At 49.2% G+C, this 12,245-nt stretch overlaps 3 protein-coding genes across 3 annotated transcripts; 2 read left to right on the top strand and 1 right to left on the bottom strand.

Moving 5' to 3' along the window:
- Positions 1-2,148: 2,148 nt before the first annotated feature.
- Positions 2,149-4,164, top strand: H257_15998 (hypothetical protein; the record flags this gene model as incomplete). The annotated part of the gene is made up of 1 exon (XM_009844316.1): positions 2,149-4,164. The coding sequence occupies one exon, from the start codon at positions 2,149-2,151 to the stop codon at positions 4,162-4,164; it is 2,016 nt and encodes a 671-aa protein (XP_009842618.1).
- Positions 4,165-5,730: 1,566 nt separating this feature from the next.
- Positions 5,731-6,012, top strand: H257_15997 (hypothetical protein; the record flags this gene model as incomplete). Its single annotated transcript, XM_009844315.1, has 2 exons — positions 5,731-5,939; positions 5,988-6,012. The coding sequence occupies 2 exons, from the start codon at positions 5,731-5,733 to the stop codon at positions 6,010-6,012; spliced, it is 234 nt and encodes a 77-aa protein (XP_009842617.1).
- Positions 6,013-10,133: 4,121 nt separating this feature from the next.
- Positions 10,134-11,506, bottom strand: H257_15996 (hypothetical protein; the record flags this gene model as incomplete). The annotated part of the gene is made up of 4 exons (XM_009844314.1): positions 10,134-10,460; positions 10,536-10,843; positions 10,954-11,216; positions 11,322-11,506. The coding sequence occupies 4 exons, from the start codon at positions 11,504-11,506 to the stop codon at positions 10,134-10,136; spliced, it is 1,083 nt and encodes a 360-aa protein (XP_009842616.1).
- Between the last annotated feature and the right edge of the window lie 739 nt (positions 11,507-12,245).

Here is a 12,245-nt window from a genome sequence, read left to right as displayed (position 1 = left end):
CCTGTAGTCTTCGTCACTTTTCAGGCTCGATTTCCAGTGAAGTCTGCAATCTTCGAAATTCGAAACGAAGTTCAAGTCTGCAATCCTCAATTTTCAGACTTGCTAAAAGTCTCTTATGTCTCAAAGGTTTACTAAATTTCAACAGGTGTACGTATTTAGAGTAAGAGCTGCAAATATTGTTCAACGTTGAATTGTTTACCTCCATCATATTATACAGGTAAAACTTATCACAAGGATTTATTTTGTCCAATGAAACATCGTATTAATTTCAATTGGACGAAACACCTTGGCCGATCGATGGTCATTTGGCCGATCAATGGTCGATCACGTTATACTTGACAGCTATTACGTACGCGTACAGTCATCCCACGATTTTTGGAGCCTGGTACTAGTATAAACGAATATCCTGTGTAATCCCATCGAATTTTCAATTTAACAGGCTATTAGACCTCTTGTTCACTTACAAATTTCTTGATCAGTGATTGCCAATAATACTATACAGTACATCAATATATATATAGAATTAAAATAAGCAAATGTGATAGGATTGGCTAAAATCGAACTAACGTTGTAAATGACGAAGAGATTGAACAAATGATCAAAGACTGCGTCATTGAAGAATAAAACGATTCAAAAATAATATGGCAACGCTATTCCACATTTACAACCTATATGACAATATCCTACACAACTGAGAGTGAATATCTGCTGCGACTCTACACCAAATACCTACTCCGAGTAGCGCGTAGTAAGTCACAATCACTTTTTTGAAGAAACCCATGGACTCCTTTGCTATCGTGTCGCGTCTCCAACAAGTCGACGACGACGTTCAAGCATTAGACCTCTTGTTAGACGAGTTGAGCCAAGTCTACCACGCTCACTCCTAACATGTCGAGGAGGCCGATGACTCCCCCACTGGTCTCAGTGAGACTCGAACCCGGGGGATAGCCATTGCAGAATGCTCGTTTTGTGTCTTGAGCTACAGGTTTCTTTAGAACTTTGAACAAGAATGGAATTTCGCGGTGGTGTCATCACCAGGGAGAACGTTCGTCCCTACAGCTACATCAACTGATGCAAATACTAGCCCCTAAAGTACATCTTTTGGTGGGCCCTTGATGGTTCAAATGTTCCAAACTCTAAGTGAACAAGAGGTCTATTATACGTACTAGCATAGACCTCTTGTTCTGTTACCGTTTCGTGGTTTTCAAAATCATACGTTTTGTTGTGATCGTTCAAATGATCAGTTCGGCAATCGACAACGAATTGATTCAATAACATAAATAATAGTTAAATAAATGAGCACTTATACTGTACACATCTTAGTCAATGCCTTGATGGATGATCACTAATCAGTTCTGACTTGAAACTTCGTCACTGAACAAGAGGTCTATTGAATACTTCGAAGTAATTAACACTGGGAGATAGTAGACCTCTTGTTCAACTAGACCTCTTGTTCAGTGACCAAGTAAATGAGGTGCTATTAATAGCACCAAGTCATATCACGATAACATCAGTGTTGTCCATTAACCATGCGAATCCTGGCAAAGTGGTTAACTCTACATACACGACGACATGGCTGTCGGAACAAATTCGAGCACTGCATAACAAGCTAGGGCGTTGTTCGATGTTTCTACAGTAATATTTAGAGCGTACTTTTGATATTGGGCGACCACATTTCACAAAACGTGTAGGTTATTCGGATGGTTACGATTAGTTTGTGCTGATCAAATGAGATTAATCTCCTTATCTAGTGTGAAGATATATATACCCCTCCAAGTCAACTCATATACGTACTTCCGTAAAACTATACTACTGTTCTAACGATACAGTACATGTATAGGCAGGTCCTGTAACTATAAAACGTGACAGATGGAATTAGCTAATGGGTAATTTATAGATAGGGGGCACCATACCACTGAAACAAATTCCTGACGAAGGCCAATCACAACTGGTCCATGGGTCTACGAGTACTGTACTCGGTATGCTTACAACTCCACATGCTGTCTGTCGTTCATATGCCTCATCGAGATGGATTGGTGGATGCACCTTGGTCAATGATGTTCCCGGTTGATTGCGTTGGTTGCACGCCTGGTCTTCGCCTCAATGGTTGACATTTTTGGCCGACTTCATTTTCCTTTTTGCTCTGCGATGGTCAAAGTCCTCATCTCCCTCAGCTTGTTGGCCGATGCCGTTATGGCTGGCTCCATCACGGAACTCCCCGAGTCTGTGACCAAGCTCATCGACTACCGCACAGACCCATGCGACGACTTTTACCAATATGCGTGTGGCGCGTGGTACAAGGATGCTGTGATACCCCCGGACGAACACGAAATCGATACATCGTACAACAAGATACACATCCAAAACCAAGCCTTATTGAAGAAGATTTACTCTGACAACAAGCCCAAGCTTGGTGAGTTTTACAACTCTTGTTTGGACACGGCTACGCTATCGTCGCTCGGCCTGACTCCGCTGCAGGACTCGTTCAAAGCCATTCGGTCGGCCAACACCACGTTGGACCTCCTCATCGTGGCTGGTGAATTGGCCAAGAATGGCATTCCTGCCTTCGTGGACATCAATTCCAAACCTGACGACAACGACTCGACCAAGAACGCCCTCTTCGGTTTCCGAGCCCCCCTGTCGCTGGATCGCGAGTACTACACCGTCCCTTTCGAGTGGGGGTTCGTCGAAGCCGACTACAAGGTGTACATTGCGACGGTGTTGCAGCTAGCTGGCTACTCTCCTGAGCAAGCGGAGGCTGCCGTGCCGGTGATCATCCGTTTCGAGCAAACTCTGGCTGGTGTCGCACTAAGCGAGCTAGAGGAGATGGAGGCCATTGTGTCCCCGTATACGGCGTTGACGTACTACCAACTGGACCAGAAGTACCCGCTGCTTGTCGGATCGTGGCTTAAGGCCAATGGCTTCAACGTCCGCGATCAGTGCGGTGGGTCGAACGACTGGGTGGGGTTTTACGACTTGACCTACTTTGACAAGACCGAAAAATTGTTGATGAACACGACGCTGGACAACCTCCGCACCATCGTGGAGTACAAGCTAATTCACGCCTCGTCAAAGCACTTGACCCCTGAATTCCACACGGCCAACTGGAACTTGTTCGGCAAGAAGATCGATGGCGAAAGTGAGGAACCTTCTCGACCAAAATTCTGCAGGGCTGAGTCACGCTCCACCGTGGGGGATCTCTTTGGCCAGTACTTCTTAGACGAGGTGTGGTCGGCTGATACAGCCAAGACGGCCGACGACCTGGTCAAGGCCTTAAAGTCGTCTTTCTCGACTGGCATTGCCACCACTGACTGGTTGGACAACTCGACCCGCGCCAACGCGCAAACGAAGCTGTCCAAGCTTGTACACTTGTTGGGTGGCCCGGAAAAGCCGCAGCTATACCCCACGCTGACGTTTGACTCGAAGTCGTATTTGAACAACCGGTGGAAGGTGTCTCAAGTGAACATCGACACCAACTTAAAGCTGAACGGCCACCCTGTGGAAAGGGTTATTTTCGGCTCGCCCACCCCGGATGTGAACGCGTACTACAGCCCCCACTATAACCAAATTACATTCCCGGCCGGTATTTTGCAAAAACCATTCTTTGACGGCCATTTTGACGCTGCCCAGAACTTTGGTGCCATCGGGGCGACAATTGGACACGAAATTACCCACGGGTTCGACAACATCGGCCGCGATTTCGATGGCGACGGAAACTTAAACCCGTGGTGGTCGAACGCCACCAACGATGCGTTCGAGACAAAAGCACAGTGCATTAGAGACCAGTACGCCAACTTTGTCGTCTGGAGCGACGAAACTGGCGCTGTATTGGGCAACATCAACGCCGATATCACTTTGAGTGAAACCATTGCAGACAATGGGGGGCTGAAGACCAGTTTCCGCGCGTACCACGAGTACTTGAAGGAGTTCCCGTCGCAGTACACGGAAGAAGCAGGCGACAAGTTGTTCTACTTGTCGTACGCCCAAGCCCAATGCTCCAAGAACACGGATGTCCGCCTTCTCAGGTCTTTGAGGAAGATCCATCCGCCCGGTCGGTACCGCGTGACAGGGGCGTTGCAAAACAACGCTGAGTTTGCCCGTGTGTTCCAGTGCCTCCCCGACTCGTACTTGAACCCGTCCAAGAAGTGCTTATTGTGGGAATAGGTTTGATCGATACGAAAATATATGTATGGTGCACAACTATTCTTGGCCATCATCACTCAATAATGATGCTGGCTGGAGTCCCTCGGTAAATGACACTTCCAAGCCATACAAAGGCGAGAATTGTACGCCTACAGTCGGATTGGAGCTTACTACTGTAGTTGGATTCTCGCCCAGCACCAATGAAGCGGTACCATCCTACCCACTTGCAGCATCATGTTTCGGGGTTTCGCCCACGAGGTCGACGAAAGACTTCACGTCATTCTTGTGCCGGGACAAAGTAGTGAGGTCCTTCGAGAGTATGTGAGGACACCGTGTTCAGAGCGACATCCTTCTACCACAAATGACATATTCGTGAGACTCTAATGCGATTCACCTCGCCATCCCAGGCTATGGTACCGGTATGATCAAACAAAACACAAGCGCATCCGGTTACACCAGAAAACCCACCATTTATGCGGATACAGCAAATGGGGAATCCGCTGTAAAATTGGCAAATTTTACAGCGGCTTTAATTATTTATAACAGGTTCAGTTCTATCCTTATCGAATTTGAGAGGATATGTTGCGGATAAAATAGAACTGACGTATTGTGCACGTCATCTATAAACTACCAACTTTTCACAAAATTATCTGACTTCTATTTCACACGTAGTATTCAATACTCAAATTTCCAGCAAATTGAGACGTAGAATCGACAGATTTCAATGTGGTGAAGAAATTCTACGTCTTAGATTCAAATTTGGTGAAGAATAGGTCCAGAAATAGATATTTAACCTAGCGATATTTTACATGGGCTGGATACTTGCTCGGCCATAGGGGTTGCCGCTGATATCTATCTTGATTTTTGTATGTGCCTTTATCCGTATACAGTTCATCCAAGAACTTCCAACTGGCCAAATCGAAGAGTGGAGGTTTTATTATTTAACGTATCATGAATGTAGTTAAACCCAAAATCAAATACGTTAAATACCAATTTCATGCGTTTTATCTCTTCAGTGGGAGGTTAAAGGGATCCAACTGCCCCCGGGTAACCACGTTTGATTAGATAACGTTTTCTGGATAAAACCAATTTGCAGCAGACGATTTACGAAATTCGCACTGCACAATGTTGCAGCCTATCTGGGTTCTAAATTTTAGGTTGCGGATAGAACAGGCGTTTGCGAAATCTGTCTAATAGCGTTGTGCATTCGTAAAAGAAAGAAAACGATGTTGAGGTTGAAATGCGTTGTTGTAATCGACGGTTTGGTACGCGCTCGACATCGGGTTCGTAAGGTTCGGGTTGATATTTTGAATTCCCCTCCAGTCATAACGAAATTAGATTCACACACAACACATATGGCCGCTAGCACATGTAGATAATCGTTGATAAAACTGGTCGCTTTCACACATAACCAACCAGTCGACTTCGCACAAAACTTGTCATTTTCACAATAATCTCATCACAATAATCTCATCGTTATCACCACAATTCACACATAACATGGGGCGTCGTCACAATCGTGTTACGTTTAATAAAGGCTTGTAAGTATGGATTTTTCCTGTTAAAAATCTCGGCAGTTGCTGGCCGATGGTGGAACTCTCGTACTTCCCTGCGCTCTTGCGCAACAACCGATGGTGGAACATGGACAGTTACGAGAACGAGAAGCACCTCCGAGAGCCATTGTTGTGTGACTCATCCACCGAGGACAGCATCGAGTCCGACGATGATGGGGTCAGTGAACGACACATGGCGTACAAGAGTCACGTGGTAGTGATGGTGGAGCCCAAGCTCATGCGGTCCGAGCGACTGCTGCGGTGTTTTCGCTCCCGTCGTTATCCGGACAGGAACCTCTTGCTGAGGCCGAATTAAATTGCAAACTGAGGTCTCTTACTACGAGTTACTTTTTCTGGTCTATTTTAAGTCTAATCATTTCGTCCAATGAAAGTGCGCCAACAATGCGCATCTTTCAACCGCACGACAATGGCTACAACCGCACGACGAATGGAGGCCTGCTGCACATAATGAAAACTAACGGCCTTACCGATCATGAGACCATGAGCCGACCTCTAACAAGGCACATAGTTCTTTCTGCTGCGCCATGCAGAACACTTTCCCTTAAAGGGAGTGTCCGAGGGACTTCTCGAGTTCCGCGGGAATTTTCTTCACTTCTTCTTGGTCTTCATGTTGGTGAACCCAGCGGCGGAAAACGATGGGGATGTCTTCATAGAGGGAGCGAACGGGCTCCCATGAGGCTTCGTCTTCATCGAGGCCAAGCCAGTAGACAAGGGCTTGGTATTCGCCGTTATCTTCGCGGACGTCGCCGAGTTTGGCCACATGAAACCCTTCATTGCTAAAGGAAATATGGTCGACTAAGTCTTCGGTCACATCGCGGCCGCCTTCGCAATACATCTTGAGTCGGCAGTCGTGGTGGAGGGACAAGTCGTAAGGCTGTCCAACTACGGGCCTCCATGACATAGTCAGTCACGACCCGGACGATCTTGCTTGGGCCGCGCCAGTGCAGGGACAATTTGTTGCCATGGCGGGACACTTGGCCAACGAGGACAAAGTCGCCGATCGCAAACTTCTGCAACTGGATGGCCTTGGACTTGGCTTGGCGGTCGCGGACTTGGTTTCGATTCTTGGCGCTTGACACTTCGTGGTGCAGCTGTTCTATCGCTTCATGTTACTCGTCCATGTGCTTCTTGCGCGTGGAGTCAATCCAGTCAATGTTGGCGACTTCCTTGACCACGGTGTTGACAAACGCTGACAGGGACGTCGTCGCAGGCAGGCCAGTAATGGCGGGACCATGCCGCTAAGTCGGTCGCTTGTCATGTGGTTCAATGCGCCTTGTACCAGGGCCAGGAGTACCAGTCTGTCGCGCGCATCTTCAACTCGCTGGTAAGTGTCTTGACGGCACGGAGGATCAGTCGGTTGACTACTTAACGGTTCCATTCGCCCAAGGACAGTAGGCGGTCGAGAAGTGGTGGTGGGCGCCGGTGGCCTTGCGGATCTTCTCGATGACTTCGTTCTTGAAGTGTGAGCCGCTGTCGGAGACCCAGGTATGGACATACCCAACGGTCGTGAACCAGTCGAGGGGGCCGTTGGCGGTCGCCGCGGCGTCGCTTGTCTTGCTGGGCCAAAGTAGCACGAACCTGCTCATGTCGTCCTTGATGACGAGGATCTTCTGCCACCCGTTCGTCGCTGTGGGCATGAATAGCAAGTCGAAGTGGATCAGCTCTTGGGGCTTCTCGGCATGGAGCGCCGATCCAAGCGGGCGCGGGACCACTGAGCCGTCGACGCTGAGGCAGTGGATGCAGGCTTGGACGAAAGTCTTGACATCGTCTTCGAGGGTGCTCCAGGCGAAGACATCGCGGTCGGCATTGGTTGTGGCTTCGATCCGTTCTCTGCCCCCTTCACGGCCACTTCTTGGGTCTTGACGATGCCGGCAGTGCTGGACCAGTCGAAGTTGGGCTGCTGCAGGGGCGACACCATGGCCAGGAGGCGCCGGACGGACTTACGTTGGCACTTGGGCTTGGGCAGCGCCCCAGCGGCTGAGTAGGTCGCCCCACACATTGTCTTCACCGGGCAGGCACTCGATGGTATAGGGGAACGAGGAAAGCACCAAGGCCCAGAGCTCCAACTTGTGCGCTTGGTACCTCGCCATGCTTGGGGACTGGCCGGCAGGATTAAAAATGTACTGTAGGTTCTTGTGGTCGGTGAAAAGGTGGAAGCCAGCTGTGCGGATAAGAAGGTAGTCCAGCCGCTTGCAGCTTTCCACAACGGCAAACGCTTCCTTCTCCACGATTGGCCAACGCTCGCTTGCGCCAGTAAAGGCATCGCTGAGAAAGGCCAACGGCTGGTGGCGCTGCTCCTCCAACAGCAGGGCCAGGTCTTCAAATGGTACTTGAGTGGCGATCGCGCCCCAAAAGCCTTCACTTGCGTCGGTGTAAAGGCAGACCATCATGTCTGCCCGTGGGTGCGTCATGGGAACCATGCCATGAGAGCTTCCTTGATCTAGTCGAACGTCCCAGCCAACGGCAGTGAGTTGGACCTGGGTGAGCTTCGTCTTCTTCGCACTTCCACTTTGCTTGGTCGCTGCGTCGAGGAGTTGGCGGAGCGGCGCCACAAGCTCGGTGTAGCAGGGGATGCTGGACCGCATCCAGTTGGTCGTGCACACGAACTGTTGCAGCCATGTGCTGGCCGTATCCAACGAAGTTGGGATCAGACTTCCAGGGCTGAGTACACCACCACGGCGACTGACAAGCCGTAAGAGACGTGCAAATGCTGAAGACCAGCACCATAATCAGGTTCGTGGCCTTCATCGTCGTTTGCACGTTACCTGATATATCATGTTGCTGGATAGCTAATTTGGTCGATAATACATTTTGTACATTTCGTATTTGTATAGCATACTACTTTTCAAGTAAAATAGTTTGGGACTCCATTGTGTACCGAACATTGGTGTGATATTATATTAGATCAGCTGAACTAGAGTAGAATTGTGTATAGAATGCCAATAAAATATGGTACTCAGAGCCACCATCTTAATGCCTGGAGTAGTTGAGTGAGATAATTTCCACCTTAGTCAAGATTAGATGCTTTTGAACTTGTCCATGCGTAAAGGGCAGTGGCCCATAATGATGTTTCACGCGCGCCAAGTATAAATGAAGTTAGCAAATTCTTGACTATTTGACCCCCCCCGGAGGAGTAACAGCGAACAAACGCTCAATGAGTACTCAATTCTGGACAGATCTAATTTTAGTAGCTACAGTTACGTACCCGTACTGTACGTCTTCCTAAGCGTACGATTCCTACGCTTAGGATCGAGTGCGCAGGCTCCGACGTAGTGGTGACGTGGGAGCCGAAGCGCGAGCGCCAGGTAAGCTTAGCACGATGTCATACTAGTAGTATGTCAACTGTCTCAAACGCGATGCATGAGAATACCTGTTTTCTAGTGATGTGATTGGCCCAATGTAACGTAGTGCAATATTCATTTCGTTTTCCCTATTTGCTTGAACAAATAGTTTCTCAAATTTAATTCCTAGGCATTTGTAAGAGAATTGAATTAAAACCTGGTCAATTTGTTTTCAACAAATCGAAATTATAATGCGTCGTGCATTACGATGCCGTTATTTTCGCCAATATTTAATGTCATTTTCTGGATTATGTGCCAAATTAAACGGGCACATGGCTAATTATATCGGGTGTACGACCAAATATATCGGGTGCACGGCCAAATACATCAGGCATTCGCCCAACTTAACGATATAATCATATAGTAACCAAACTACAACAGAAACAGGTGTCATCGCGGAGTCCGCGATTTGATTCAAGACTTCACTGATGGTCTTAACGTTAGAACAAAGCATCACCCACCGCCATCTGCCAGAACTGACTTAGGCGAAAGTAGAACGAGTACTTGTTCTCATTGTTGTAGCCCAAGAAGAGGACATTGCACGCGAAGCTGGCCATCATCACACCCTCTTGGCAGGTTAGTGCCTTGCTGAACGACAGCCGATTGATCACGGACACGAACAGCAGCCAAAAGATGTCGTTGTCGAGTTGTGAGTGGTTGAAATTAATATTCTTTTAGCCAACGAAACACTAAAATCGATGGCCTTCTAGCCCACAACACCTGATATCTGAGTTGGTTACAATCAAGAAACTTTGGAGAATAAAGCACTGTAGTACACCCGGAACAACTCCGAGCGAAATCCATGAAGGTCATTCAACCACGCACTGGACAATATGAGCCAAGTACCATAATGGAAGTTTGAATGAGTCCAGGTAGTCCTAGTCATGTCTCGCAGCATCCACGATGAAGTCACAACTTTGGGTGTGGTTTTATCTCAAACCTGCAGCACATGAATCACCTAAGATGACCGCCAAAGCCTAGTGAGACCATCTGTGAGCGTGCGCAGAGGAAGGCGCAGGAGATGGTAGAATCAAGAATGAATTGATCGCGTTAAGACTACTACACTATCACTAAGCTACGGGCAACCATCCTTGCAAGGAATCGGCGTCCGAGCCGGAATCGTGGCCGCGTTCAATTTGTTAAAGGCGTGTACAAGAAGCCATTTCCCACCGGGCTTGTTCACACCGAAGGTCGGGCTGCTGTGAGGGGAAATGCTCTCGCGGACGTGACCCGCCGCCTTGCGGGCCACGAAGAATGCGTCGATGGCGTTGACTTGGTCGCGAGGTAGCGGCCATTGCCGCGTGACGCAATACTTAGCGCCGGGTACGAGGTCAATCTCGTGTTGTACGCCCTTGTCGACTGGGAGTCGACACGGCACCTCGTCAGGGAAGGCGTCCTCAAACTATTGGAGGAGGTCATAATAGGGGTTGGACCTCAGGGATTCCCACGTCTGGGACTTAAAAAAAACAGCGAGGACCGAATCATCCGAAAAGAGATCCATCGCTTCTTCGACAGTGATCATCGCCAACGCGGCGATATTGTGGGCATGGAGAGATTCCACAAGAGATTGGAAGCTCATTTCTGGCATTGCCAGGGTCTCGGAAGACGTCCGAGGGAGTTTATTCAAGTAACACGTTTCTTCGATAAGAGTGGCCGCCAAGATCGAGGCAGCAATCGGTGGCGATAACGGTGCCTTTCCGATGACAACAGAGGGCCACTCTGTTGGGGGGACGGAAGGGGGTTTGTGCAGCACCGAGGCTGGGTCCGCTGGGACGGGCGCTGCGGCTAGTGAGCGCACGAGCCTGGAGCGGGGCGGAAAGGCGGACGTGATGCGCCATGGCGTTCGAGATTAAAGCGGTTAGGTGGACCGCTCGGAGGGCGACGCGAGTGGGTACCTGGCGCGGCAGGGGAGGAGCCGTGTGAGGTAGGCGCGGCTGATGCCACTTGGCGAGGTGCCGGACATGCGCGGGAAAAGTGTCCAGGCCGACCGCAATTGAAACACGTGCGGTCATCCGATGCCTGGGTGAGCATGGAGACAGACATGTCCGAGGAAGCCGCGCGTGCGTGCGCGAAGGATGAAAATGATTCTGAAAGCGCGATTCGGACAGCTTCTTCGAAGGTGTCCGGGTAGGCGTGAAACAGCTGGTGCGCGCCGGGCCTTGGTTGAGACCGTCCATGAATACGGTCAGTCACACATAGAGGCTCCCGGAGTGATTATTCATCATTAATATTCGCTGCCAAGAAACGAAGGACATGGATGAACTCTTGAAGGGAGCGTTTTCCTTGCTTGCATGCCAGATACTGCGAGCGATAACGAAAGTCGCTGTTGGGTGGCAGGAACATTGCCTTTAGTTCGGTCTCAAAGACCGCGAAGGACGGGAAGCAATGGCGGTCCGTCAAGCGTTTGGAGAACGCCCAATTGTCCGCACGACCCTTCAAGTGCAACATCGCGAAAGCCACGCGGGTGGTGTCGTCGGGGATACGCTGGGTGTCAGCAGCAAAGCTGACTTGTAAAAGTCAGCGAAGGAGCTTGTCAGACTCCGCTCCGCCGAATTTGGCAACATCCAACTTGATCATGAGCAATGCGCAGAGAATCTTTGAGGGTGTGACCATGTGTCGTCATAGTGGAGGCTTGTTTTTCCAAGGTTGCGAATTTTTCGCGAGCGACGCGGTGAGAGTCTTCAAGGTTGAGACCCCGTTTTTATCACACACTAAATAACGAAATACGCATGAACTTTCACGAGAACCACATAGAAAACACATGGGCTTCCAGCACCAGTATTCGTTTGGGGATGATCACAAGGGAGTATAATCATGTGTTTGTTTACGATACTGGCGTGTCATCAGGTACCCGTATGGTCAGTCACACACATGGTTAATTGAGTTTTGGGTTGGGACGCCTTGACTGAGTACTCTGAATAACTGTACCGGTAAGTTCAAAGATATAGTACTACTATGGACTGATAGTACTACTAGAATTAATGTGCACTGAATTCTCAGTGTAATTTAACACGAATCGACGCCAGCACCAACCACTACATTGACGACCACCACACTTGTCAATGTAGTGGCTGGTGGTTGGTGCTGACATGGCTGTGGCGTCTGCCGTCGCCATGTCAGCACCAACCACCATGCAGCCCCGCACACGAATGAACCACGCAAGGGGGTCGACCTATGAAATGAACGA

This window comes from Aphanomyces astaci (genome assembly GCF_000520075.1).
Source record: "Aphanomyces astaci strain APO3 unplaced genomic scaffold supercont1.78, whole genome shotgun sequence".
In the NCBI taxonomy this organism is placed as follows: Eukaryota; Oomycota; class Saprolegniomycetes; order Saprolegniales; family Verrucalvaceae; genus Aphanomyces; species Aphanomyces astaci.
This window is presented reverse-complemented; position numbering and strand designations above follow the sequence as displayed.